At 52.6% G+C, this 25,627-nt stretch overlaps 13 protein-coding genes across 13 annotated transcripts; 8 read left to right on the forward strand and 5 right to left on the reverse strand.

The window, feature by feature from the left end:
- Window positions 1–370: 370 nt before the first annotated feature.
- M409DRAFT_28115 (uncharacterized protein) lies at window positions 371–4,359 on the forward strand (the record flags this gene model as incomplete). Its single annotated transcript, XM_033808883.1, has 3 exons — window positions 371–501; window positions 554–3,959; window positions 4,024–4,359. The coding sequence occupies 3 exons, from the start codon at window positions 371–373 to the stop codon at window positions 4,357–4,359; spliced, it is 3,873 nt and encodes a 1,290-aa protein (XP_033662270.1).
- Window positions 4,360–5,051: 692 nt separating this feature from the next.
- On the forward strand, window positions 5,052–5,387 carry M409DRAFT_28116 (uncharacterized protein; the record flags this gene model as incomplete). The annotated part of the gene is made up of 1 exon (XM_033808884.1): window positions 5,052–5,387. One exon carries the CDS (start codon window positions 5,052–5,054, stop codon window positions 5,385–5,387), a length of 336 nt encoding a protein of 111 aa, XP_033662271.1.
- A 276-nt stretch (window positions 5,388–5,663) lies between these two features.
- Window positions 5,664–7,127, reverse strand: M409DRAFT_59095 (uncharacterized protein; the record flags this gene model as incomplete). The annotated part of the gene is made up of 1 exon (XM_033814098.1): window positions 5,664–7,127. One exon carries the CDS (start codon window positions 7,125–7,127, stop codon window positions 5,664–5,666), a length of 1,464 nt encoding a protein of 487 aa, XP_033662272.1.
- A 454-nt stretch (window positions 7,128–7,581) lies between these two features.
- M409DRAFT_59096 (uncharacterized protein) lies at window positions 7,582–8,433 on the reverse strand (the record flags this gene model as incomplete). Its single annotated transcript, XM_033814099.1, has 1 exon — window positions 7,582–8,433. One exon carries the CDS (start codon window positions 8,431–8,433, stop codon window positions 7,582–7,584), a length of 852 nt encoding a protein of 283 aa, XP_033662273.1.
- A 453-nt stretch (window positions 8,434–8,886) lies between these two features.
- M409DRAFT_28119 (uncharacterized protein) lies at window positions 8,887–10,805 on the forward strand (the record flags this gene model as incomplete). Its single annotated transcript, XM_033808885.1, has 3 exons — window positions 8,887–8,956; window positions 9,012–9,263; window positions 9,313–10,805. 3 exons carry the CDS (start codon window positions 8,887–8,889, stop codon window positions 10,803–10,805), a joined length of 1,815 nt encoding a protein of 604 aa, XP_033662274.1.
- Window positions 10,806–11,025: 220 nt separating this feature from the next.
- M409DRAFT_28120 (uncharacterized protein) lies at window positions 11,026–11,718 on the forward strand (the record flags this gene model as incomplete). Its single annotated transcript, XM_033808886.1, has 1 exon — window positions 11,026–11,718. The coding sequence occupies one exon, from the start codon at window positions 11,026–11,028 to the stop codon at window positions 11,716–11,718; it is 693 nt and encodes a 230-aa protein (XP_033662275.1).
- A 54-nt stretch (window positions 11,719–11,772) lies between these two features.
- On the reverse strand, window positions 11,773–13,907 carry M409DRAFT_28121 (uncharacterized protein; the record flags this gene model as incomplete). The annotated part of the gene is made up of 10 exons (XM_033808887.1): window positions 11,773–11,940; window positions 11,991–12,050; window positions 12,109–12,255; window positions 12,337–12,395; window positions 12,453–12,723; window positions 12,807–13,362; window positions 13,430–13,481; window positions 13,538–13,553; window positions 13,610–13,660; window positions 13,710–13,907. The coding sequence occupies 10 exons, from the start codon at window positions 13,905–13,907 to the stop codon at window positions 11,773–11,775; spliced, it is 1,578 nt and encodes a 525-aa protein (XP_033662276.1).
- A 435-nt stretch (window positions 13,908–14,342) lies between these two features.
- M409DRAFT_28122 (uncharacterized protein) lies at window positions 14,343–15,240 on the forward strand (the record flags this gene model as incomplete). Its single annotated transcript, XM_033808888.1, has 5 exons — window positions 14,343–14,486; window positions 14,543–14,589; window positions 14,664–14,961; window positions 15,018–15,108; window positions 15,173–15,240. 5 exons carry the CDS (start codon window positions 14,343–14,345, stop codon window positions 15,238–15,240), a joined length of 648 nt encoding a protein of 215 aa, XP_033662277.1.
- A 352-nt stretch (window positions 15,241–15,592) lies between these two features.
- Window positions 15,593–17,170, forward strand: M409DRAFT_69754 (uncharacterized protein; the record flags this gene model as incomplete). The annotated part of the gene is made up of 5 exons (XM_033818422.1): window positions 15,593–15,833; window positions 15,887–16,176; window positions 16,229–16,583; window positions 16,634–16,721; window positions 16,771–17,170. The coding sequence occupies 5 exons, from the start codon at window positions 15,593–15,595 to the stop codon at window positions 17,168–17,170; spliced, it is 1,374 nt and encodes a 457-aa protein (XP_033662278.1).
- A 135-nt stretch (window positions 17,171–17,305) lies between these two features.
- Window positions 17,306–19,512, reverse strand: M409DRAFT_28124 (uncharacterized protein; the record flags this gene model as incomplete). Its single annotated transcript, XM_033808889.1, has 5 exons — window positions 17,306–17,448; window positions 17,510–17,916; window positions 17,972–18,505; window positions 18,556–18,982; window positions 19,038–19,512. 5 exons carry the CDS (start codon window positions 19,510–19,512, stop codon window positions 17,306–17,308), a joined length of 1,986 nt encoding a protein of 661 aa, XP_033662279.1.
- Window positions 19,513–20,305: 793 nt separating this feature from the next.
- Window positions 20,306–21,165, reverse strand: M409DRAFT_28125 (uncharacterized protein; the record flags this gene model as incomplete). Its single annotated transcript, XM_033808890.1, has 4 exons — window positions 20,306–20,796; window positions 20,846–20,900; window positions 20,973–21,068; window positions 21,118–21,165. 4 exons carry the CDS (start codon window positions 21,163–21,165, stop codon window positions 20,306–20,308), a joined length of 690 nt encoding a protein of 229 aa, XP_033662280.1.
- A 711-nt stretch (window positions 21,166–21,876) lies between these two features.
- On the forward strand, window positions 21,877–22,788 carry M409DRAFT_69756 (uncharacterized protein; the record flags this gene model as incomplete). Its single annotated transcript, XM_033818423.1, has 1 exon — window positions 21,877–22,788. One exon carries the CDS (start codon window positions 21,877–21,879, stop codon window positions 22,786–22,788), a length of 912 nt encoding a protein of 303 aa, XP_033662281.1.
- Window positions 22,789–23,798: 1,010 nt separating this feature from the next.
- M409DRAFT_69757 (lytic polysaccharide monooxygenase) lies at window positions 23,799–25,085 on the forward strand (the record flags this gene model as incomplete). The annotated part of the gene is made up of 1 exon (XM_033818424.1): window positions 23,799–25,085. The coding sequence occupies one exon, from the start codon at window positions 23,799–23,801 to the stop codon at window positions 25,083–25,085; it is 1,287 nt and encodes a 428-aa protein (XP_033662282.1).
- Between the last annotated feature and the right edge of the window lie 542 nt (window positions 25,086–25,627).

The following is a 25,627-nucleotide window of genomic DNA, read 5'->3' on the forward strand; positions in this document are numbered from 1 at the left end:
GAATGACCATGCCGAATTCCTTGCAAGTTTCATTCGTCTTGACCGAAACTTATGGTTCTTGGAGCCTGCACATTGAAAGAATGTTGTCTCGCCAACCTTTAATTCTCTTTCGACGTCGTCGACGACAAGGACAACCCTTATGAATGCTCAATGATGCTTGGCGTTTCGGGGTATACTCCTTCAAACCTTAGCCTCCACAATGGCGCGTCTAGCCACATGAAGTGGCGGCCTGCGTGGCGACATGTCAACATCCACGTGCATATTTGCCTACCGTCCTTCTTATCGCCATTCTACCACGGGCGCTATCCTGAATACTCATCGCATGCCAGACATCGATGCAGTGGCCAGTGTCTTTCGGTAAGCGGTGATCATGCACGATCTGGCACCGACCGCCGCGTCTCCACCGGAGCCCAATCCTGGAGAGGGACAGTTACCTCGAGGAGCCACCGAGAGGCGCTTTCGTCAACGCACCGAGGCCACGCGCGAGAGGGACGTATTCAGGTGAGCAGCCAGATGCTTTGGTGCGTAACCATGCTGACTCGCCACCTTCTAGACATTTACTGCCGTGGGAGGAAACGTACAGCCCGAAATCACTCCGCCGACGAGCCTTTCCCAAGGATGGCACAGGCCATGCCGCCTTACTGGAAGCGTGTCCAGACACAGCCTTGGCAGCTTTTGCGCAACTGGTCGCCCTTCGTTTGCAGGCTCGCCGATGTCTTGTGAGTCTGATCTCAACGCAGACCGAATTTGTGCTGGCAGATCTTGCAAAAACCACAGCTCTTCAACACAATGCCGCCGCCGACGACCCCCAGGATCGCCTATGGATCGGCACCAGCAGTTTTCCTCGTCAGGAAGGAATCCATGATGAGGCCGTCAACTCGTGGAGGAAGGCACGACGTATGAGGGATGTGCCGGAGGAGGAAGGCCACTACTACACCGAGGGCCTCAGTCCACACTGGAACCTCGTCAACGATGCCCGACATCATGCAGGCCATAGTGGATTAGCGTTTCTTCGGAGTGCTTCATGGATACGGTCTTGTGTTTCAGTTCCTCTACGAGGAGCTCAAGGATCAGTCCTCGGAGCCATCACCGTACTCGACGACAAACCGAGGTACGGCATCAGTGCAAAGGAAATGGATTTCCTAGAAGACATTTCAGACACCGCTGTTGAGCATCTCAACGCAACAATCGTGCGGTCTCAACGCCAGCGAGGCGAAAGATTGATTCAGGCGCTCGGCTTGTTCAATAGCGGCAGAACTAGTCTGCGAGACTGGTGGCTTGGCCAGGATGATGCACGAGTACTTGGGATGGGTAGACATGCCGCGAAAGGTGGCTCACAGGAACGTCAAGCACGTGTCGATGCGGAATTTGGCATGCATCCAGAGGTGCTCGAGCCGTCAGGTCCAGACAAAAGTGGCGCCCAAGGAGAGTCGCAGGATCATGAAGACTACTTCGGGGCTCAGAATGTGCAACGGCCGGATCGAATTGCCAGCGAACTGCCCGCAGAGGGGACTATCTCAGCGTATGGCACTGAGTCTGACAATTCTTTAAGCCACCTTCGCCAATCCAAACTTGAGCGTCCCGCCGATGTGAGCGATCCGGCCACATCGTCCACAGCTGCATATGCCCGCGCTAGCAACCTGCTTAGGGAAGCAATTGGCGTTGATAGTGTCGTGTTTGCCGACGCCAGCACGGTTACTGGCACTTCCCAGCATCACGAAAGGGGCACGTCAGAATCGTCTGACACAGTTTCCAACTCTGTCGTCAACGAAGACAGCTCACAAATTCGACTGAGTGACGTCGAAACCTCGGATTCTGCTCCTGAGGCTTCAAAACTGTGCAACTTGCTGGCCTTCTCCACACGTGGTCGCACAGGCACATCAGGCTTGCCATCGGCATCGCAACGCTTTGCCCTACCAGAGCATCATCTGCAACGACTCATCAAGCGCTACCCACATGGGGTCGTCTTTCACTACGACGGAGAGGGCCGGTGCTCCGCTAGCTCAGACGAGGCCAGCGACCCTTCGAGCAACGAAGAGTATCATGTGGAAAGGACGCGACGGTCAAGAGACGGTAAACTTCTCTCCAAATCCATGAACGGTGCCAGAACAGCCGCAATGTTGCCCCTCTGGGACGACTCGATCGGCCGTTGGCGTTCCTGCATCATCGTATGGAGCACGTCATCCGACCGGTATTTCGATCAAGAAGAGGAGCTTACTTACCTCAAAGCATTTGGGCACTCGCTGGGGGCGGAGCTTTCAAGGCTCGACAGTCTGGCAACCGACAAGGCCAAGAGCACGTTCTTATCATCCATCAGTCACGAGACGCGCTCACCTTTGCATGGCATCATGGCTGGTGTGGAATTCTTGCAGGAAACCGATTTGTCACTGTTTCAAGAAGAGATGGTACTTACGATCAGTATGGCTGGAAGAACGCTTCTGGATACCATGAATCACATCCTTGACTACTCGAAAATCAGTAACCATTCAAGGGGGCAGAGAACATCGCGCAGAAGCGGAAAGGGCAGCACTGGCTTACTCCATACATCTACCTCTCGGCCAAATCTCGACGAGACAGGGGCTGCAAGCAGTGTTGATCTTGCACGGCTGACCGAGGAGGTTGTGGAAACCACTGTGATAGCTTACAGATCACAGTACCAGACGCCCCTGTCCCCAGGAAATCGTCAATCTTTCATAGGAAGAAATAGTCTACATCAGGAGCCACCGTCCTCCGACGGAATTACTGCCAATGGGGATGATTTTAGCGTTCTTCTCAACATCGACTATCGCAAGAGTTGGGTGGTGAAGATATCGCCTGGTGCATGGACTCGAATCTTGACGAACCTCCTCGGCAACGCGCTCAAATACACTTATGGAGGCCACATCTCAGTGCGTTTAACGGTCGGTGATTCGGACAGTCGAGGCACGTTACAAACAGCGCTCGTCCAGCTTGTAGTTGAAGATACGGGAATAGGCATATCTGAGGCATTCCAAAGGCATGGCCTCTTTACGCCTTTCAAGCAAGAAGATACCCATTCCACGGGCACCGGTCTTGGTCTCAGCATCGTCAAACAGCTTGCAATGGACGTGGGTGCAACGCTGGATCTGAGCAGCAAGCAGGGCAGGGGCACAAAAGTCACTCTCGTCTTCCCGGCAACGTTTGCGGTTGAGAGGGACGCCAAAGACTCGGCATTCACGACGGATTCAGTGCCTGAGGATTTGGTCGTTGATCAGTTTCACTTGCTCACTCCAACAACCGAAGGTGCAGACGGCGATTGCGCTCCGGAGCAACTCGTCGGAGACTCTATTCTTGAGACTGCCGACGAGTGGCTCCATTGCAACGCAATACAGGGACCGAACATACCTACGATTGACGGGAATTCGGTATGTGCCATTACAGAGGGCCAGCTCATCGCTCTCGAAAAGAAGTCGCCCACCTTCCTTCAGAGCCTCTTGGATCGAGCTTCCAAGAGACATTCGCACCTCTTGATCCTTGGTCGCTCTATCTACTCATCAACATTTACGCCAAGGATGCAACTGTCTGCCATTACGCCGGTCTTTGTACACCAGCCCATCGGACCACGCAAGCTGCTTCGAGCGATTGCCTCAGATCGATCTTCATCTTCGCAAGCGGAAAGAACCCGACCGTCCATTTCTTCGCCTCCTAGTCAGACTGCCAAAGTGGCCGTCGGACGCTCGACGTTGACGGTGCAGGAAAACGTCGAAAACTCTCGCTTCCAGCAGAACTTACCGTTGCCATCGGTGGACGGCTCTGACGCTGACGAATCGTCGCCGTCCGTCCAGAGTGGCTCTACGAAGATCACCCCATTGCCAATGTCAGATGCAGCCGACAGCACACCTCTTTCTGCGATCGCCAACTCGACCGCATCTCGATCTGATACTGGCGACGCGGAGAGTGATTGGATACTACTGGTAGAAGACAACGATGTGAACATGAAGGTAAGCCACAAGACCGCTCCCCAAAGCAGCCCAGAAACAAAACCACAGCTAACAAGTCTTGCAGCTCCTCATTGCGCTTTCAAAAAAGCTCAAGTTGAAATACCAATGCGCCATCAACGGCCAAGAAGCCCTCGACCTCTACCGCATATCGCCAGACAGGTACTTCCTGGTGCTGATGGACATGTCGATGCCCATCCTCGATGGCTTCGCGGCCACGTCGAAGATACGAGAACACGAGAAGAAGCGAAAGCTGGACAGGACGGCCATCGTGGCGCTTACAGGAGCCACGACAGAGGAATCTCGGAAGCGGGCGTTTGATTGCGGCGTGGATGAGTACTACGCGAAGCCGGTGCGGATGACAGAATTGAAGAAACTGGTCAACAGGATACAGGAACAGTAGTAGCAGTACGGAGAGGGGAATTGCCCAATATCATTGTAGGATTTTTTACATGACCCCGGGAGGCAAAGGGAACGGAGAATTTGAACTGGTTGATACCCCTTGAAGCTCGATACTTTGTTTTCTTTCGTCGGAAATGCCTACAATTTGACGCGGTGGATGGTTAACTTTGAGACACGCGCTGGGTGTGGACCTTAGGTCTTCTGACGGCATGCAGAGTCTACGTTTCTAGGATGTTTGTGCGGCTTGTGAGTTTTGGCTGTCCTGGTCTCCTGCCTTATCAATTAGTAAGCTGTCCGATTCGTCTTTAAGTCTATCTGATCAGCTGCTAATGCACGAGCCTTGTTCACCATTTGTTAGATGAAAATCATATCTAAGCGTATGAACTAAACGTCAAAGTTCACATGTAGCAAGCAGCAGCAACAAGCGGGTACGACCAAGCAGATGCTAGGAAAAGACAAAGGCACAAAAGAATCAGCTGCAAGTTAATCTCATCAAATAGGAGTAAGTGCAGACTAGCAGAGAAAGCAGATGCACAACCATGGCAGCAATCAGCTGTCGTCCAATAGATATAAGAATAATTTCTAAAGTCAAAATTCATCTACCAGAGCGAAAATCACAAGCTTAGCGCAGAATTTCAGCTGCTTAGCAGCTTGGGGATTCATAGGCCAAAATGTCTATGGTCTATTGTGTCGATGTGGGGGGTATTTATACACTTCCACTTCGATCTCTTCGCCCTCGCGCTACCCAACATCCACACCCTCACCCTCCACCTCCACAAAGACCACCTCCTCTGCCTCGCCGACAACGAAGTCACCCTCAACCCCGCCAAGGCAGGCTACATCGACGCGCTGATCGAGCCCTTTCCCAACCTCGAGGAAGTCAACCTCGTGTGCGCCGAGCCGTTCGTGGCGCTGAGCTGGATCGTCTCGGAGGGGAGGGTCTTCTCCAGCGCGGATCGGATGTCGGAGGTGGTGGAGAGGTTGAGAGGGAGGGAGTATTACCAGAATGGAGGGAGGCGGTTGGTTTAGATATGAGATTGGGTCGATGGCAGCGCTTGGTGCGTTTCAGGGGTTGAGCGAGGCTTGTTAGACGGGGGCACAGGAGGGGTCGCGCCCGCTATGGGTCTGGTCGTTAGGGTCTGGTCGGTAGGGAAGAGCATGGCGAAGATACCCAAAACAGAGTCAAATTTTCATGTTGCTTCATGGAAATCATAGCGTTGAAGCACATTTGACACTGCAGAACTCAATTTTTCAATAGACTTGCTTTCGTTGTCATTCCGTACCTAGAGAGTAAGAGCGGATTCATCACATCCCCTCATTGGCCAACCGATGCACCACAGGCACACTGCTCGGCGGCACACTCCCGTACTCGCAAATGACCATGCGAATATACTCCGCCGGCGTAGTATCATACATGAGGTTCAGAATCTGGAGATTCGGAATCTCCTTCCAGTCTTGCAAGCTCTTCAGCTTGACCTCCTCGTCTTCGTCGTCCTTGTCGGTTTTGATGGGTGTTGGGGCAGTCTTTGAGGGAGGCAGTAAGAGCTCTTCGGATGGTGCGACTTCGTTGATGACGATGCTGTCCAGGACGACTTTGCCGCTGAATTTGACGGATTCGCAGCAGACTATGAGGGGGACGTCGGCTCTGTGTGCGGCCATGGCGATCGATGCGGTGCCGATTCGCGATTGGAGACGGCCGTTGGAGAGCATGGAGTGGGCCCCAAGCAGGACCAAGGTCGCATCTGACATTGCTCGAGCGATGCCTGAGAAGGGGAAGTACTCGACTTGCAAACCAGCATGCATGAGCCTCGTCGCCAAGTTTTTCCCCTCGAAGAGAGGTCTCGAATCCAGTACGATGACTCGGAATTGCGTTCCGTTTGCGTGTGATTGCAGAATCGTCTTCTCGACAATTGAACTCTTGGCGTAGGTAACGACCACAGAGCCATTCTTGATCTGGGAGCTTGCTGAAGTTGCAATAGCCTGGTCTGCGACCGTGATGCGTTCTTGTATGAACCGATCGATGTGGTCACAGACGTAGTTTTTCGCCTCGTGGTCGGGCAGACTTGGGTCAATCTCCACGATTAGCTTTTTGAGCCAGCGAATGGCATTGCCCATGGATTCTGATATGGGTCGGCATGATTTGAGGTAGTCGATTTGGGGCGAAAGGTAGTGTGAAGTCAAATGACGAGCAAGCGAAGCCCCAGCTGGAGTGTTGTATTCCAGAATGGCATCCTTGAATGCATTCAGCATAGCGACGCAGCGTGCAGTACTTCCACAGATCTCATAGCTGCTGATCTGCAAGCCAAGTGCCAGCACCGAGGGATGTACATCTTTCGGTGCACCCTCGATCGTCTGCCGTCGCGGCTGAGTGTAGAGGTGGCTGAACAGTTCGACGTTCTTGTTCTCCTGCTTCTTGACCTGCTCCCTCGGTGCCCCTCCACTCTGCGAAGTTCTTCGATTCCGTACTGGCATGTTTGTCTGCTGTGCTCCTCCTTGCTTCTTGCTGTCCTGCTCGCTCTGCTTTTGGGCGCCCTTTTGCGGCTGTTTCTCCACCTTTGGCTTCTGCTGTGCAGGTCCAGGCGCACCGCCCTGCTTCGTTCCCTTTGGTTCGCCGTTCGGTGCAGCGCTCTCCTGCGGCGGTCCTCCCTGTTGGTCCTTCTGCGCAGCTCTCCTCGCCTGCTTCTCTGCCTTCGCCCTCTTCTTCAATTCCGCCGGCGACAGTTTCTGCTCTCCCTGAGGAGCCTCTGCTGGCTTTTGTTGCTCAGACATGGTGCGTTGTATGGGCTTTGAGGTGGTTTCCGTAGTGTTGTGGTTCGAGATTTTGTTCAACCTGGACTCGGCTTATGGTCGTACTCGAGGGCGCACAATGTACGTAGACACGTATGCGCACGCGGTGTGGTCGGCGAGGCCATCTTTCTTAGCGAAAGCAGGCCATCTTCGTGGACGGGGAGTGTCGGAGATGATGCTTATGGTTTCGTCTCGAGTGTTTTGGGAGGGTAACAGCACACGTCCAGTCGGGAGTGTTTCGGGATTTGTTCAAAGTTTTTTCAATGTCGTATGAGTTGGTGAGTGTGATGTCGCGAGGAGAGAGGCGCATTTCTTCGAGGGTCAAAATCGCATGTGATGACTCCAAATCCAGCTTGAGCCAATCAGACGCCGGCATTTCACGGTAGACGAACTATAATAATCCAAAATCCTATCCGCATGAACGCTCGTCAAACAATTACCGCAACTTCTTCAGCTTGCCCAACACACTCTTCATCTTCCTCCCCCCATCACTCGAAGACGAACTCGACGACGACGACGACCTCCGCGACACCGCCACCCCAGTCACCGCCATCGGCTCCTTCCTCTTCCCACTATCCCCAACCCAAAGAATCTCCCTCTGCAACTGCATCGCCGTCATCGCCACCGTAACCATCTCGTCCAAACCATTCCAATCTCTCACAATCTCCACCGGGATCTCTATCCTCCCCGTATTCCAGCTCGTCATGATGATCCCACACACGCTCACGTACGCCTCCGTGACGTCCAGACACCGCGTGACGAAGCCGTCGCGGAAGACACCCATGTATTGGAACTCCAGATCATGGCCTTCCAGCGTGCCGACGTCCGAGAGCCATTGTTGGCCGTCTTCATTGGCTTGCAGGAAAGCGCAGTCCCATGTCATCCAGGGGAATTCCAGTTGTGGGGCGTTGCCGGGTGTCCAGCGGACTGTGGCTACTTTTCTTTGGGTATGGCCGTAGTGTTCGACTTTGACTTTGTAGCTGGAGTCTTTCTTGCGGTCTGTGTAGTGGAAGTGGTATAAAGGGGTCAAAGGCGTTGCGCCGGGGGCGATGAGGTAGTCGTCGTTTTTGCTGTCCCGGTCGTTTATCGAGAGGGTGATGAGGTTTGCGCCGGGTTGGCAGAGGAAGCTGAAGGGGTATGGGTTGTAGGATTGCATTGTTGTGGTGGTCGGTGAGAGATCTTCTTGGATGTATTGAAGGACATGATATTTTCTATCTTCAACGACGACGAGAGTTGTGGCCCATACATCTCTTTTGCCGTTGTGCATGGAACCGAGCTGAATGTTCATCGTTTCCATTCATGACGCTCAGAGTCTTGGCTGAAGACATTAGTCTGTCCCCTACTTACATTGTGGCTAAACGTGCTGCATCTGAAATTGCAATTGAGGTTAGCAAACGGTGTTTTCCAGCCACAGAGGTTCCCAAATTGTCGTAAGGAATCGATTGATAGACGCGATCACCGCAACCCTTTCCAACTTGGGCAACATCTCGCGCGCGTGACCTGACGTCGACTGCGCTGTAGCTTCTTGGATGGGTATAGCGCGAAGTTAAAAGATAGGTAGGTGAATCCTCCGTGGCCACGGAACATCGGTTACTTCGTGCTTCGAGGCGCGGTGGCCCAAGAAGGTGTCTCTTCGCAGGTTGGCGACCCCGGCAACTCCCTACTTCACCTCATCAAAATGTCAAGGCTATGTTGATGAGTGCAAGCCTATTCCATCAGCACCTTTTGAGCTATGCCCGCAATGTTGTACATCTCGCTTGCTCTCTCACTTTTAGCAACTTCGACGGTGACGAAAGCATGGAAAAGAGATGGTATAGACTCCATAGAGCTTGATCTAATAGAGACATGCTAACCGGGCCTTGCTAGCGATCTACGCTGCTCAGACGATTCGAACGCCAGTGGACCACTTCAATAGTAGCAACAATGCGACGTATGAGAATCGCTTCTGGGTAGACTCAACATACTACCAACCTGGCGGTCCTGTTGTGATTTTCAACAATGGCGAGTCTGGAGTTGATGACGGTGCCTTGTACACTTATCTGGGCTCGAATTCAGCGAACATGGCAATTGCACAAAAGTACAATGGCATTGCCGTGGTCTACGAGCATCGTTACTACGGTGAGTGAACAGGGACATTTTGTCGACCTCACATACTAAGGCGTTCTAGGCGAGAGTATACCAGTGCCAGTTGACAATGAGACCGGATACGCTTTGGATGGCAAAGATTATGCGTACCTTACCACCGAGCAAGCACTCGAGGACATGGTCTTTCTTGCCAACAATTTTCAGCCTGAGAGATTGCGAGACGTGTGGGATCAACTCCATCCGTCCAGAACCCCGTGGATTGCCATTGGAGCTTCGTACCCAGGCCTGCTGGCAGTTTTCGCGCGTATCAGGAATCCTGAGACCTTTTACGCAAGCTGGGCATCGAGCGCTCCTGTGGAGACCATGATTTCGATGCCGACATATTATGAGCAGATATACCAGGACATGACCGCAAATTGCTCTGCCGATATTGCAGCAGCATCCCGATATCTTGATTCCGTCCTGGTCAACGGAACTCGCGATGAAGGGAACCTCGCAAAGTTCCTCAGCGAGCTTGCCACGACAGGCGTTGGTCAATTGCACGAGATGCTTGACAGATCTGAATCGGATCTGAACGCCAACATTTCGAACGCAAGTTCGAACAGCGAGCATTACGCCGCCATGAATGTGGCCGATATTGTTCGTTCTACTTCATTTCAATCAGCCGGCTTTGCCAATTCAACGTTGCCGTACTGTGATCTCATGCAGCAATGGGATCCTGCAGGTTTCCTCAATGCTTCAACATCGTCACAAAAGCTGCATGCCCTGTTCGGCCCTGAGAGCAATGCGTCACGCATCGCACCGGCTGGCCAAGGCATTGGCTCAAGGTATGGGGACAAGGCGGCCTTCGGTGCTGTGGTGTACACGACAGCACTACACACCCAATTCTCGGACTTCTACAACCGACCCTCTACCGGCTTCGTTGTGGACGGCCCGTCATGGAACTGGCAGCATTGCTTTGAAAACCCCAACTTTATGGTCGCGAATACCGCCTCATCAGACAACCTACTCTCACGCCTGATAAACCTGGAGAATGTGATAATAGCTGAATGTGGTGCAAATTCGTCCTTTCCCTTCCCAATCCCTGCGTCGAATCTTACGGCAAACAACCAATTCGGCGGGTGGAAGATGCAGCCTTCCAACGTCATGTTTATCGACGGGGCAAAGGATCCATGGCATACGCTCTCGGTCCATTCGACGAGCGACGAGATCGACGCGCCCAACAGGCGCTCAACGCAAGAGGTCCCTGCATGCAACGAGCCTCCTGCGGTAGATGATGTGTTTGGTATGGTCTTCCCTGATGGATACCATGGCGGCGACCTGGTCCAACACCCGGAATCGGACACGGCTGTCGAGCTATTCTCCAAGGCACTTGACGTATGGCTGCCTTGCTTCAATGCAAGTCGGCAGGAGGCTCAGAACGACACCCCTCAGAACGGTACGCAAGAGACCCAGCCAGGCTCGTCAGGACAGAGCTCGGGGATGAGGGTTGCTTTTTCGTGGTCGCTAGCGACGTTGGTAGGCCTCGTGACGGGTGTCTACTTCCTGATATGGTATAACGTGAGTACCCTGTGAGGGACAGATCGAAGATGGTGGTGGTGATGAGGAATGGCAAAGTGGAGTGATGCAGAAAGGCAGGCTCGGACTTGACTCCGAGTAAAGTTGCACTAGCTTCACGGGACAAGCCTTAATTCTGCACTATTTTATTCCTTCGTCACGCCCGCAAAGGCGAGTTCCCGACTTTACATCTCTTCCACGTACCACAACCCATCGCTGCCGCAAAACATTCCTCATCATGGCACAGAAACGAACGTCGACTGAGGCTGGCATCATACCGGTGCGCACCCGAAACGCAGAGCCGAAACGCACCAGGTTGTCTCCCACATCCAACGCTCCGAGCGACAGCAGCGACGATTCGACGAATTGTTCGGCCACTGAAGCAGCTGCACTCCAAAGCACGCCTGAGACGTCAGATATGAACAGGCAAAGTAGCCTTAGCTCAGTCTCTGCAGGGGATGAGGAAGAACCAGAGAGCGACGTGTCCGAAACCGCCACTGACGACGATTCGTCCGAAGAGGAGGAGGAAGATGAATCTGAAGAGGAGATCGTCACCCTTGGTGGGCCAAAAAGGCCGGAGATCGATCCCAAGAGAGTACTCGAAGAAGCACACAAACTTCATACGAGATTACAACAATTGCTGCCCAAGCTCAGAAAAGCCAACCAGCACCTTGCAGAGAACGGTAGTGCCCTGAATATTGAGAATGTTGGGGACAATGAGCAACACATCGAGATGAATTTGGGTCTTGGGGTGCTTGAAGGGCAGCAGGATAGTGACGAGGAAGATCTTGTGATCAAGGAGAGTTCAGGTGGACGAGAGGATGGCAAAGATGCCACATCCGAAGTGAAAGGCCAGCCCGATGCCATGCAGTCTCTGTTGGGCGCCGAACAGAAAGTTCAGCCCAGCATTGAGGAAGTTAAAGGAGACTAAAGCCACCGCCTGTGATCCGTACTCTGTCTTGATGCAGAGAAACGGTCAATTCATCTACCCGAACACCAAGTTCTTCACTTTCTGCCACACGTTCCAGCCTTTCTCGTGCACGTCGCCATTTTGAGCTGCCAATTCCGCCTCCAGCCTATCTTGTTCGTCGAAAGCGAACGCTTCAGAGAAATCAACGTCCGAAGGCTTGACGAATTTGGTCTTGTACCACAACTTGGGATCTGTCAGCCGGCATTCCATTCAGATCTAACATGTCAACTCACCTTATACGCCACGAAGTCGAAGACGAAAAGTGGTGCTCCGAGATAGGTGGCAAAGAATGTCTGCCACATGTCAGCCTCTGCATTCTCCGTCAGCTCACGACAACGGCTCCTGTCTCACCTTGGCGCTGCCTTTCTCTCCGAATGGGCTGACCGAGAGGTAAAACTCGCAACCCAGTATGAAGAAGACAACGATGATGCCGACCATTGGTAGCCATGGGGCCAGCGGTGCTTTGAAAGGCAGACTTTTGTAGCTGATATTCTGAGCCTTTAAAGCAAGCCTGGAAGCAGTTGGTTCACAGTCAGCAAGCGTCTTTCATGCTCAGAGTGTCTTCTGCATGCCGTGAACCTCCCTGAAGAAGCAATGACACACGAAGATAGAAAACCACTGGAAGAAGGCAGCGATTGCTGGTGAAAAGTTAGCCCGTACGCCTCCACATGCAACATCTCGCTCTTCCTGCTTACCGACAAGGCTTGAGAACCATGAGTACACGTCTGACGTCGTCGAGTTCGTGTTCAGGTAGCACAACCCGCCACCAATCAGGGTGCTAATACCCAACGACAACCAAGGCCGCCCTGCTTTGTCTTTCCTGCCGAAGATAGGGTGAATCAGCTTAATGTCAGACATCGCCGTCAGGCTCCGACTCGCGATATACACAGATGTGATACCGCAGCTGATCACCGTCAGGAAGATGAAAGCATTCAGAACGTGAGCAAGCCAGCCCTGCTTAGCTCGCTGTACAGCAATGACGAACGGTGAGCCAAGCGTTCCAGAAGCGCTGACAAGGTCCTCGTCGTCGTAGGGAACGCACATCCTACTAGCCAGATATTGAGAACGAAGAAAGCGAACATCCGCCAGAACACGGGATAGACTGTCGCTTTGATCGTTTTCCGTGGCTTCTTTGCTTCGCCTGCGATGATTGCAATGTGCTCTCCTCCGCCAAATGAGAACCCGGCCTGAACGAAGGCTTTCGCGATCCCTTTGATGCCGTTGGTGAAAGCTCCAGGGGTCTTCCAATAGTGGAAAACCAGCGGACCGTGAGTGGCAGCAATGCCTCCGCTGGCCATGATGAATAGGAAGAAGATCATGGCAAAGATGGCAAGAATCTTAATCCAAGACATCCAGTACTCAATGTGGCCATACACCCGGACAGAGAATACGTTTCCTACCACCATGACGGCTAGGAACATAGTGATGTAAGCGGCGAGTGGTACGACGCTCGTCTCTGGCCAGAACTGCAGCACTGAGACCGCCGCTGTGATTTCTGCGGGAATGATCATCACCCATTGGAACCAGAAGTTGACTCCTGTGGCAAATGCGAAGGCGCTGTCGACGTATTCTTTCTGCTGGCGGATGAATCCTCCGTGGACGGGTCTACCAAGCAATGTAGTCAGCCGACTCCTTGCAATACTCATGGAAGCATCAGAACCTGTGGACTGACCGGTATGTTGACATTTCGCCGACAGAAGTGTACTGCAGATACACGATGAAGGCTGTGAGAGAACGTCATGGAATGCTCACTATTTAACCGCCCACCACCTCGACTTACCCACAATGGTGTATGCCTAGCAGAAAATGGTGAGTATGGTCCTTGGATTTCCATGACAATGAGTCAACTCACAACCGCAATGCCACCTGGACCTGCATACTTGAGGGCTGTGCCTGTCCCAACCTGGCCGGTATCAGAAACCACAAACGCGACGACCGAGATGCAGCCTCACCCAAAGACCTGTTCCGATGCCTGCCCCGAAGGTCATCATCATGATCTGCCGCTTTCCCAACTGCCTGCGAAATCCAGCATCGTCGACTCCCGAACCAACGGTTGTAGTCGTCCCATCTTGACAGCTTGATGCCTTCTCAAGGTCTGGAGCCCTTTCATCCACCTCGGGGCTCTTCTCCGCGTTCTGAATGGCCTGCATACCGAATGAAGATCGAAAAAATTGGAAATAATCACAGAGGACAGAGACGACGACATAGATGCGCCGCCGGCTCGATGATAAGCGGCTGGCAATTCACATCTTGGCGCTGACAACTGCGAAGACGATAAAAGAGAGATACCAGGCTCATGCTATCGCATTGAGATCGCCGGTGAAACAATACTCTCTGCTGTTCAGGACCAAGTACATGGGTCTCCGCCAAGCATCTGGTGGACTCCGTTGATAAGCACTCTTGACTTTGGCCGTGCCGTACCTTGTCTGGCCGCTTGGGGTGAAACGTCGGCCTGCACGCCCGCGACATGACTATTATACTGAGTCACGTTGGCATGAACCCAGAAGATCAGCGCATATAACCAAATACCAAAGAATACAATCTGAGGCCCAGTCAGCTGCTCGGACAAGCTACATTCATTCGCCATGGCATCTTCCAAGAACGTGGTATTCGACATTGTCGGAACCCTTGTCGGTTACGAGAAGCTCTTCGAAGCCATTGAGGAGCGCCTTGGAGATCGCTTGAAAGCTCATGGCGTGGGCCCGGCTTCGCTTTTTGGCTACACCTGGGTATGGCGGCAGAGTCTGTTTGAATTGACTCCACACTTGCTAACACTGTCTCTCAGATCGAAGTGGCAGAGCGAGAGTACACTTACCTTTCGATGTCAGGGCTGTACCGCCCTTATGCCACAGTCTTTGAATCGATCTTCTGGAGGATGTCTACAAGGCTGGCGTGCCGGAACCCAGGAAGTTCGCCAACGCGGATGATCTCGCGGTCATTATGGTTGGCTACAAGGCTATGGAGCTTCGACCGGGGGCCAAGGAATGTGTTAAGAAGCTGAGAGACGCGGGCTTTACCGTCTACGGGTTCACCATGGGCGACATCTCGCGTGTTGGCGGCTACTTCAAAGCTGGAGGATTGGATTGGCCGGCGGAGAATTTGCTTTCGTGTGATACGAGAGGCGTAGGCAAGCCTGATCCGGAGGCATATAGACCGCTGTTGAATCAGCTCAGTGTGTCCGGGAAGCCTTGGTTCGCTGCAGCTGTAAGTCGACGCATGGGGATATATTCAGAAGTTGAACGCTGACACTCAGGCTGTAGCACATGTGGGACGTTTCGGCCGCGAGGAGAACAGGCTTCAAGGGCGCATACTGTTCAGTGTGGGAGAGCGAGCCATTGACGGACTTATTTGGTAAGAAACGATTCTCTTCGAATTGTATTAGACGACCTGCTGACCGGTGGCTCTTTATCTCCAGGCGATATGGACGTTCTCTCAGACAGCTTGCCCGAGATGGCTGACAAGATTATTGCTTCTTCGGAGTAAAACATTCGATACCTCATTCGCATTAGAGAACGACGCTGAAGTAACAAACCAAATGTCTATTTCGAAAATGCAACAAGTCCTCTTCAACACCTTCAAACCTATCACCTGACCGATGTACACAATATCTTGAGCTTGCCTGATCCTTTAGCCGCGAAATGAAGATAGGCCAACCTGATAGGTGAAGTGGCCGATTTTGAGCCGTAAGTACCTGCATGTTAAGGTGGAGACGGCGGTCAATTTGAACGACTTGCTCGATCATCAATCGACCATTATCTTCTACGAGGGATCACATAATATACTGGACTCTTATCGACGATCATTTGACGGCATTCTTGGCCAAGATCTCACCACGATGACATTTCCAGTTCAGAAGTCGACGTTGCCTTTCTGGCGGACGGAGCTTCACCCACTAGATACTCACCGCAGCACCGAGGAGCTGCCGTCTGAGGCCGACGTTGTCATAATTGGAGCTGGCTACTCAGGAGCCTCTATAGCACATCACTTGCTGGAGAAGAGCAAAGCATCGAACAAGCCACTGTCAATCGCGATCGTCGAGGCAAGAGAGGCTTGTTCTGGTGCGACTGGACGAAATGGTACCAGAAATTGTACACTCTTTCTCTATCAAAGATGACTGACAACAAACAAGGCGGCCACCTAAAACCGGATCCTTACATGCGTGCTGCAGGCGCCCTGCAAAAGTACGGCAAGGAGGCTGCAGAAGAAGTCGCCTCATTCGAAGCTCGGCAGGTTAAGGAGATCAAAGACCTCGTCGAAAAGGAAAGCATCGACTGCGACTTCGTCGTTACGAGGGCTTCTGATGTTTGTCTTTACGAAGATGCGCACCAAGAGTTGAAGAGAGGACTGCAACAGTTGAAGAAAGCTGGTGTTTCGACCGCTGACGGGGTGTTCTACAGTGATTCGAGGACGGCTGAAGGGGTAAGCCATTTAATGTTGCTCCAACATAATCACCATTGATGACACTCAACAGGTCTCCGGCGTCAAAGGCGCGAAGGGCTGCTTCTCATACCCGGCCGGCCATGTCTGGCCCTACAAGCTCGTGCTCCACCTCCTTTCCAAGGCAGTCTCAGCAGGGGTCAATCTCCAGACTACCACACCTGTGACTTCTGTGACATCAGCCGACAATGGGAAGTGGAACGTGAACACAAGTCGCGGTTCTATAAGAGCTTCGAAAGTGATTTATGCCAGCAACGCTTATACGTCGTCGTTATTGCCGGAGTTCAAGAAGAGCATTGTTCCTGTCAGAGGCATCTGTAGTCGGATTGTTGCGCCGAAAGTCGATGCCCCTTTTCTGTCGAATAGCTATATTCTGCGGATAGCACCAGGTAAGCGAGCACTGCTTCAGGGGTAATTCCAGATCTGACTGGTACTTTAGGGGAGTATGACTACCTCATTCATCGCACAGATGGAAGCATCGTCGTTGGAGGCGCGAGGAGAGACTTCTTCAGCCAACTAGATCAATGGTTCGTGAACATCTTCACTATCTAGAACGACTCTGACTTCCTAATCCAGGTACAACGTTACCGACGATAGCAAACTTATCGAGCCCGCCAAGCACTACTTCGATAACTACATGCAACGGCACTTCAAGGGCTGGGAATCCAGCGGCGCCTATACCGACAAAGTCTGGACAGGCATTATGGGCTACTCGTCCGACGGCTTTCCGCACATAGGTGAAGTGCCTGGCAAAGCTGGGCAGCTCATTTGCGCGGGCTTTTCGGGTCATGGCATGCCTCAGATATACCTGTCTGCGAAGGCGATTGCGGATATGGTTGTGAACGGGCAGGCGGTGGAGGAAGTGGATTTGCCGAGGGTTTATCGGACATTGAGGGAAAGGTTGGAGGACGAGGGCAATGTCACGTTGGAGAGTTGGGCGAAGGTTACGAAGAAGGCTGTGCCGCCGAAGTTGTAGAAATTTTCGTACATTGTTAAGCTTTTGCATGAGTGATTTTAAGACCTTTAATCAGATATCTGACGCCCACGCCCAACGAAACGCTCATTCTCTTTCTGTGTCGATCACCAACAGATTACTTCCATGATGCAAGGTTCACTCCCCACCCGCGACGTTCATGGACTCGCCTCTCCTTAATCTTGGCAGTTTCATTGGCACCATCGCGATTAGGAGTATGGCAGACGCTACGATTGCTGTGATAAAGCTGAGTTTCAGTGCCTGTGCGTAGGCGTCCCGAACTGTGCAGGCGAAGTCAGCACTCAATCCAGAGCAAATGCGTATGTCTCGGTTGAAACTCACCTTGGGACTGATATGGATCAGGCATTGTCACCACAGCCCTCACACTATCCTTGGCTCGTTCGATCCAATACGCGGCATCCGGGCCTGTCACCCCCTTCTCCAGATGTACATTCAACATATTCTGGAAGACCAAGCTGGAAATCGAAACTCCAACGACAATTCCCAGGTTCCTCCACAAGGACAGAGTCGTGGTTATGACTCCTTGATCATCTTGCGAAGACGTCGCGAAAGCGGCCATCATGCTTCCTGGGTAGATGAATCCTTGACTCAGGGGTGTCGGTGTGATGAGAACGATTTTGGTGGCTTCGTTGAATCTGCGGTCCATGAAGTAGATGGCGATGCTGCCGGCGAGGTAGACGATGGAGCCGATGACGAGCATAGGCTTGAGTCTTCGCGTGTAGGTGATGCTGAGAGAACGGTCAGTTTGGCGAGCCATCATCCAGTTTGGAACGGGCAACGTACACATATCCAGTTACAACCCCGGCAATGGAACCACCAATCGCCGGCGCTGCAAGTCGAAGACCAGAAGCGGAAGGAGTATTGAGCTCGACAGCTTGGAACCATAGCGGAGCATTGAACAAGACCGTATTGCTCGCCACGCCAGCCAGGAAGTTCGCATATGTCAGATTAGCGTACGGGTGCGTGACCAGCAAATGGAGTGGCATGATGGGCTGCTTCGCTCGCTTTTCCACCCAGAGACAGCCTGCACTCAGAACGACGGCCAGGACGATGAAGACAATGATGACTGGGTGGTTCCAAGGTAGATCGTTGCCGCCCATGTTGAAGAACAGGATGAAGAGGGCTACGGCAAAGACCAGAAGTCCGAGTCCAAGGCTGTCGAAGTTCTTGATGGCTGCCCAGCCTGGGTTGTCGCCTTGCTTGTTTGTGGATCTGGTGATTAGCATTGGTCCCAGTTTGTTCGGGACTGTGAAGAATGCAGAGGCTCCGCAGACTAGGATGATGGGAACTTGGATGCCGAAGGCCCATCGCCAGCCACTGTAATCTGGTCAGTCCTCGCCACCAAAGTAAAGCTTCTGCTCACTTACATCGAATCGCAAATGACTCCACCAAAAGCTGCACCACACGCAGCTCCCAACCCGAAAGCCACGTTGATATGGCTGATATACGTCCCTCTGTGCTCAATCTTTACCAAATTGTTCACCACGACCAATCCCATGCTCATGGTGCCACCAGCACCAACACCACAGACGGCTCTTGCTGCAATGAATGAGCCAATGCTGTTGGATAGACCGCACCAGAGGTTTGTCAATGCGAAGATTGCGAGGACGATCAGATATACGGACTTGCGGCCTATCGTGTCTGAGAGACGTCCCCAGAGTGGCTGGAATCCAGTGTTGGTTATCATAAAGGCGGTCGTGAGCCACGAAGCTTCGTTTGAGGCGTTGAAGTAGGATGTGATGACTGGGTGGCTCGATGCCATAAGAGTGATGTCGAAGCATGCAACGAAGTAGCCTGAGAAAGATCAAATCAGCTCTGATTCTTACCATTGATCGCCTCGCTGCCGTACCAAGTAGAACTGTCGTAAAGACCAACCAAAACCTCAGCGGCCCTACGCGCATGTACTTTGAATTCGGATCGTCTCCTGGATCTCTTTCGCCTTCCTCTCCCTGCTCTTGACTCCCTACCTGTTCGATCGTATGAATCGTCTCTTCATCCTTCTTCTTGATGCTCTCAGGCTCTGGCAGGACCGGATACGAATTGAGTCTCGAGCGAGCTCGCGTCAGCTGCTCTCCATCGTACTCATCATCGATCGCTGATGAGATGGCTTCGTCTACCGATCCACGGTTGCCACGACTGAAGATTGCTGCAGCTGCTAATTGTCGAGATCCTCGTCCACTGCTTTGCCTGCGTCTTGGTTGCTCTGGAAGTAGTCGGTCTGTCTCGGCGCTTGTTGCATTTAGATTCTGCTCTTGTGTCTCATGTGGACCATGCTCCTCTGCAGGAAGCAGAGGCGTGAACTCGTTTGCTTGAGGATTGGACATGTTGCCCAAGCTCTCCAAGCTCGATGCGGATCCGTTTCGTCCAGAGGGAGATGTCCAGCTCTTCGCTAGAGAAGGTATGCAGGTGCACTCAGAAACAAGTTGAGCTGGGCAGACCTACCTTTTACTCTAACGACGAGGTCATCATCCTTCCAGGCCAACCCTCGGGTATCCTAGAGCTGTCAGTCCGCATGCCTGTAGAGCTTCCAGTGCTGTAAGAGCGGGAGAGCAAAAGGACAACTGCATGCCGCAGTCACGATGCGCAGATCGTACACCAGAAGGACCCTGAGCACATGCATGACGGGATATGGCGCTAGTCGAACTCATTCTCAAGATGCAAGATATGCTCCAGCTATGGTGTCCGTGGATTCGTCATGCTGTCTTTTCCATGATGTTTTGACGCGCCGCTATCTTCACATAGCCTTCAGTCCATTGAATCATTCGACTGGTATGAGTGTGGAGGCTCCCTCCAAGCATGCAGGTGAATGAGCTTCGCGGGGTCGGAACTTTAAATGTTCGGCATCGTCCTACATCGGTATGGTATCTCGTCCTGCGGAGAAGGCAGCATGTCAAGTGCTGTCATCCATTGTTGCGTATACTGATGAGGAACGTATTCAATAAATCCCATCGAAGATCGTGTGGTACATACATGTCAGCCAGCTCACGAGGCCAATACAGCGAGAGCGTCTGAAGAGTGGGATTTCTCTTGTATGAGCTCCATCGATAGAGCGGAGGAGGACTTCCTTCAGATACCTTAGCCAACGATAGATACAAGTCTTTGACTAGCATCTGATCTTCAATTAGGTTGCGACCGATCGTGGGGCTCCACAGTGGGCCTCGCATTGATGAGAGCCTCAAAGAACTCAGAGACATCACCTGCCCCTTCAACATTGATCTTTTTGCCGTTGATCTCGATCGTAGGAACAGAATAGACACCCTTTTGCCTTGCCTGGGAAGCCAAAGCGTCGACTTCAGTAGCATAAGCATCGCTCAGCAGGAATGCAGATATTTCGTCTTCAGGCAAGCCGATAGTCGTGGCCGCCCTAGTCAGGCCCTCGTGGGACGTTATGTCGCCACCTTGCTCGAAATGCCATTCGAAGATTTCCTCCAGCAGCTGCTTTTGTGCTTCAGGTCCTTTGGTCTGTCGGGCGTGTTGGAGAAGTCGATGAGAGTCCCGCGTGCTTCCAATCTTGCTTTCGAAGTTGAACTGGATGCCATTTTCGCGGCCAACCCTCTCCAGGCGGGTCCTGATGCCATGGAGCATGTGGTCGCCATTCTTCTGGACGACTTTGCAAGCCGAGTCAGTCGTGGATTATGTCAAGTTGGACTGCCGTACCGCGTTGCTCCCACGGAATCGCGACCTTGGGAGCGGTCGGATCGAGATAGTAAGGCTAGTAAAGCAGGATGGTCAGCAAGGCTCCCGATGTGGCTCAGTAAAGATTGCAAACAACTCTAAGACGTACCGAAAATGTGAAGACAAAGTCATCCCGAGATCCTCCAGGGTATGTCTTCTTGTACAAGCCAATGGCTTTGTCAAGCGACTTGTGGCCAATGTAGCACTTTGCAGGGTCAGCAGAAGGCCTACTCGGACTTGTCAATATGCCATACCCATGGACATATGGTGTCGGTGTAGATTTTGATGTCGAATCGGACCATGGTGAATCTGAGAAGTAATTGCTTCGATGTCCGGGTCACGATCAGCCTGCCTTCGCTGTGTTTATGTAGACGTGTTGTTGAAAGTGTCAGCCTGGTGATTGGCGTCGCGTCCGCCGAGCATCTGGCATGTTGTGCACCGTGAATCTCATCGTCGCTGCCTTCAGACACGCGCGTCTGAGCCCTAGATTCGCTTTAGGTAGTGAGAACCTTTTCGACGGAAGAAGATGCCCTTCACGACGAGATGCATTTACCAACAGAAAGCACAGACATGGTATTGGCGCGACAACAAGCCGGAGATTAGCCTGCTTTCCCGTGAGAACAACCTCGTCCCTCACGTGTTGAGACTCAAGCAAGGCTTCGAAGATCTTGCGATGCTGTGAATGGAGTCGGGTCGTATTCGGAATGATATCTTCAACAGCAGGAGCAGCCGCACACGCCTCGTTGGGATCGCAACATCAGCGCATCTTGGCCACTTGCACGAACACATGTTGCACCTTTGAAAAGCCATCTGTAAAAAGAGCAGCGCCTCAACAGCCGATGAGGGACAGGAGATGGAAGGGTCATTCTTGGTATGCCATTCGTCATGATTGCTAAGGCGGGGCAAGCGTGCAGGACAAGATCGAGAGCTCCGTGTTTCTCTGCTCTCGTTCCTGAGCATGAAAGGCTAACCTTAGGACCATCGAATCAACATTTACGAGATACTTCGACACGATGCCAGTCACGACCTTACGCGTTGCACTCGACTGGACCCCGAACACGATCCACAGTGGTCTATATCTCGCAAAAGAGAAGGGATTCTACAAGGAGCACAACCTGGAGGTTGAACTCCTCCCACCAGATGCAAAATACAGCAAGACTCCGGCAAAGAGGTTGGAATCTGGTGAGGTCGATCTGGCCATATGCCCTTCCGAATCATGCATTGCGTACAATGAGACCGGGAAGATGCAGCTACAAGCCATCTATGCCATACTCCAGAAAGACGCATCCGCCATTGTTGGGACCAAACTCAACAGTATGAGAGAGTTGGGAGAGGGAAAGAAGTACGGCAGCTACAACGCTAGATACGAAGATTCCATAGTGAAGGCTATGATTGGCAAAGATGGGGGACAGGGATCGAGTGTGCACATCGAACGCTCAGAGGGCAAGCTGAGCATGTTTGACGCGGTCAAGGCCGGCCGCATCGATGCAACGTGGATCTTTTTGCCTTGGGAAGGCGTTGAAGCGGAGCTAGAGGGAGTTCATACGAAGCATTTCAAGCTTGAAGACTACGATATTCCGTACGGATACTCGCCTGTCATCTCTCGAAATGTTGCGAAAAGCCCATCCGACGAGGTCCTACAGGCCTTTGTCTCTGCCACGCGGCAAGGATATGAGCATGTCATCAAGCACCCTCACGACGTTACGAACATCCTCCATCGAGTGACAGAGCCGCAGAGGTCCAAGGATTTCCTGCACAAGAGTCAGGCTAGCATCAACCACTATTACAGCGATGGCCACAAGCCTGGATTCATGGACGCCACCAAATGGACCACCTGGTTGCAATGGCTGCGATCTCACAAACTACTCAATGGACTGCGGGAGGTGAAGGAGGAAGATATTTTCACGAACCAGTTCGCTAGATGATGTCAAAGAGCAAAAGCCGGAGCTGTTGCACACAGCGTTCAACACTTCAGGCTATAAGCAGACCGCCTTTGCTCGAGCGTGTCAGTGCTCGCTTCTCGTAACGCCCGATGGCCATGACAGCTTGGCGTGGTTCAAATAGATTAACCTGTCATTCCTCTCGCGTGGATCTCGGAAAGGGCCATCGAGAACATCAACTCCTTCAATTCAATCGAGGTCTCAGACAATAGACACGGCGACACTCGTACATGATCTTTGTACAGTGCTCGTCGGATCTGGCCCAGAAGCCAAACGCATACAGCATCTGCATCCGCGGTTTCATTTTCGTGCAGCGGCTGCAAGCGAAGCGCCAGCAAAGGACGCCTCTCCCTTCCGACCTCACCTCCTTCATCTAATTCTTCCGCGACCAAGTTCACTTCAATCTCCACGTGCTCGGGTACCTGCGCAAAAGGCAATGCAGGCAATGACACCTTGCAGCGATCTTGTGTACTTCAGACACCTACATCTATTCTTGCAGTGCCTTCTTTGCAAGCGCGTGTCGGCTGTGCAACATAGCGGATGGCCAACATTCGCTTGAGACGTCCGCGGACATGAAACGACTTATACGAAATAGTCGCTTGGCGAGTCCTTCAACATGGGCGCTGACAACTTCACCTCAATATCGACAAGCGCCGAGCCTCGACGGTGGAAGCAGCAAGCGAAGTGCTGTGGTGAATGTGGTGTATTTGTCTATACGATTGAGTGGAACCAGGAGACACTGGCGCCTTAAGCCTTTTTCATCTGGCCGTATATATGGACTCTTCTCCATCGTGAGTACCCTCTCCCTTCAAGTCAGTGGCTTTCATCTTCTTTGCTTGCTGTGCAGTGCATCACTTGGTCTAGTACCAACTCACGCTCATTCTTTGTATCCTGGTGATACGTCCATTCTTTGCATAACCTTCAACACCTTGCACAACTTTCAGACCACCAAAACCGGAACGTCAAAAAATCACGACATCGAAATATCAACAGCCATGTCCATCATCCAGACCACCGCTGTTCTGGCCTCGCTCGCCGCCTCCGTCTCAGCACACGGCTTCGTTCAAGGAATCGTCGCTGACGGCACGTACTACGAAGGGTACAATCCCAGCTTCCAATACCAGAGCACCCCTCCGACCGTCGCCGGCTGGTCAGACCCAGAGAACCTTTCGAACGGCTACATCGCTCCATCTGCTTACGCAGACCCAGACATCGTCTGCCATCTTTCAGCCACCCCTGGTGGTACAGCGGCAAAGGTTGCTGCTGGTGGCACCGTGGAGTTACAATGGAACACTTGGCCAGAGTCTCATCACGGGCCAGTCCTCGACTACCTCGCACCGGTCTCCGGAGAATGGGCAGACGTCGACAAGAGCACACTTGAGTTCTTCAAAATCAGCGAAGGTGGTCTCATCGACGGCTCTTCAGCTCCAGGAAAGTGGGCTTCAGACGATCTCATCGCCAACAACAACACCTGGGCTGTCACCATTCCAACTGGTATCGCCGCTGGCAACTACGTCCTTCGTCACGAAATCATCGCCCTTCACTCAGCTGGCCAGGCAGATGGTGCTCAGAACTACCCTCAATGTGTCAACCTGGAGATCACGGGTTCTGGTACCGACAGTCCCAGCGGCACTCTCGCTACTACTTTCTACAAGGAGGATGACCCAGGTGTTTTGATCAACATCTACACCGCTCTCAGTGGCTACACCATCCCTGGTCCCGCCCTCTACAGTGGTGCTGCCTCTGGCTCTCAGACTGCCGCCCCGTCCAGCACAGCTGCCGCAGAGAAGACTGGAAGCGCTTCGTCTGTCGTCGCAGCGAGTACCACGGCTGCTGCGGTATCTGCAAGCTCAATTCCGGCATATGGTAGCGTGACCGCCCCTTATGCCAACAATTCCGCCCCAGCTACGTCCGCCAGCTTCGCCGCATCTACCACCTCAGCCGCTGCAGTTGAGACGACCCCATACACGACCGTGGACCAGACAACCACTGCAGTCGAAACAGCTACAGCTACCGCCACAAGCGTTGCGACATCTGCCGCTTACTCTGAGCCAGCCAGCGTAGCCCCGGCTGCATCTGAGACACCAACTGCTACTAGCAGCAGCGCTCCATCGCCAACTGGTAGTGACGAAAGTCAGTGGGGTGAACGCCCATCGAAAGATCTTCCCGAAGGCTGGACCCTCAAGGACCTCGAACAGTGGGTTGCGTACCTCACGAAGCCATCGTGGAACCAGGGTGTCCACGCTCGCGACTTCAAGCGCTTCGCCGCAAAGATGCCTTAGACTCAGGTCTGTATGAGTGGAGGATGTAAAATAGATGACCTTTCGCTTCTGGGATTCTGTTTGTTGTACAGCTTGCTGTCATGATGTTCTGGGCTCTTTGACTTCTGGACTTGTTGTATATATGATGAATATTTCGATGTATATGAGGACTTGACGATCTGTCAACGACCTTGCTACCTTTCTTCACATGGTTCTCATGCACACTCTATCGGATCCTGAGTCTTCTCAAACATTTGCACTCGTGCCGAGTCCCGGAACAGACGGCAATGATGATTCCTGCTAACGCACCTTGCCGTTCACTGTGGCGACTTCGTAGCTCACCAGCAGGGTAGTTGGGCATCTTTTAGGACATATCGGTCTTAGCTATGGAAAGCTTCCATGAGGTAAGTGTTCAACTCAGTGCCTTCGCAGCCGAGCGAATACGCGTAAGGGTCTGCCGGCTTGTCCGTTAAACATCGACAGAACGCAAAAGCCCGATAAATCCTTCCATGTCCGAGAACAACTGGGACGAAAACATATGCAGAGCCGGAGATGTCATCGAG

Source organism: Zasmidium cellare (genome assembly GCF_010093935.1).
Source record: "Zasmidium cellare ATCC 36951 unplaced genomic scaffold M409scaffold_41, whole genome shotgun sequence".
NCBI classification, from domain to species: Eukaryota; Fungi; Ascomycota; class Dothideomycetes; order Mycosphaerellales; family Mycosphaerellaceae; genus Zasmidium; species Zasmidium cellare.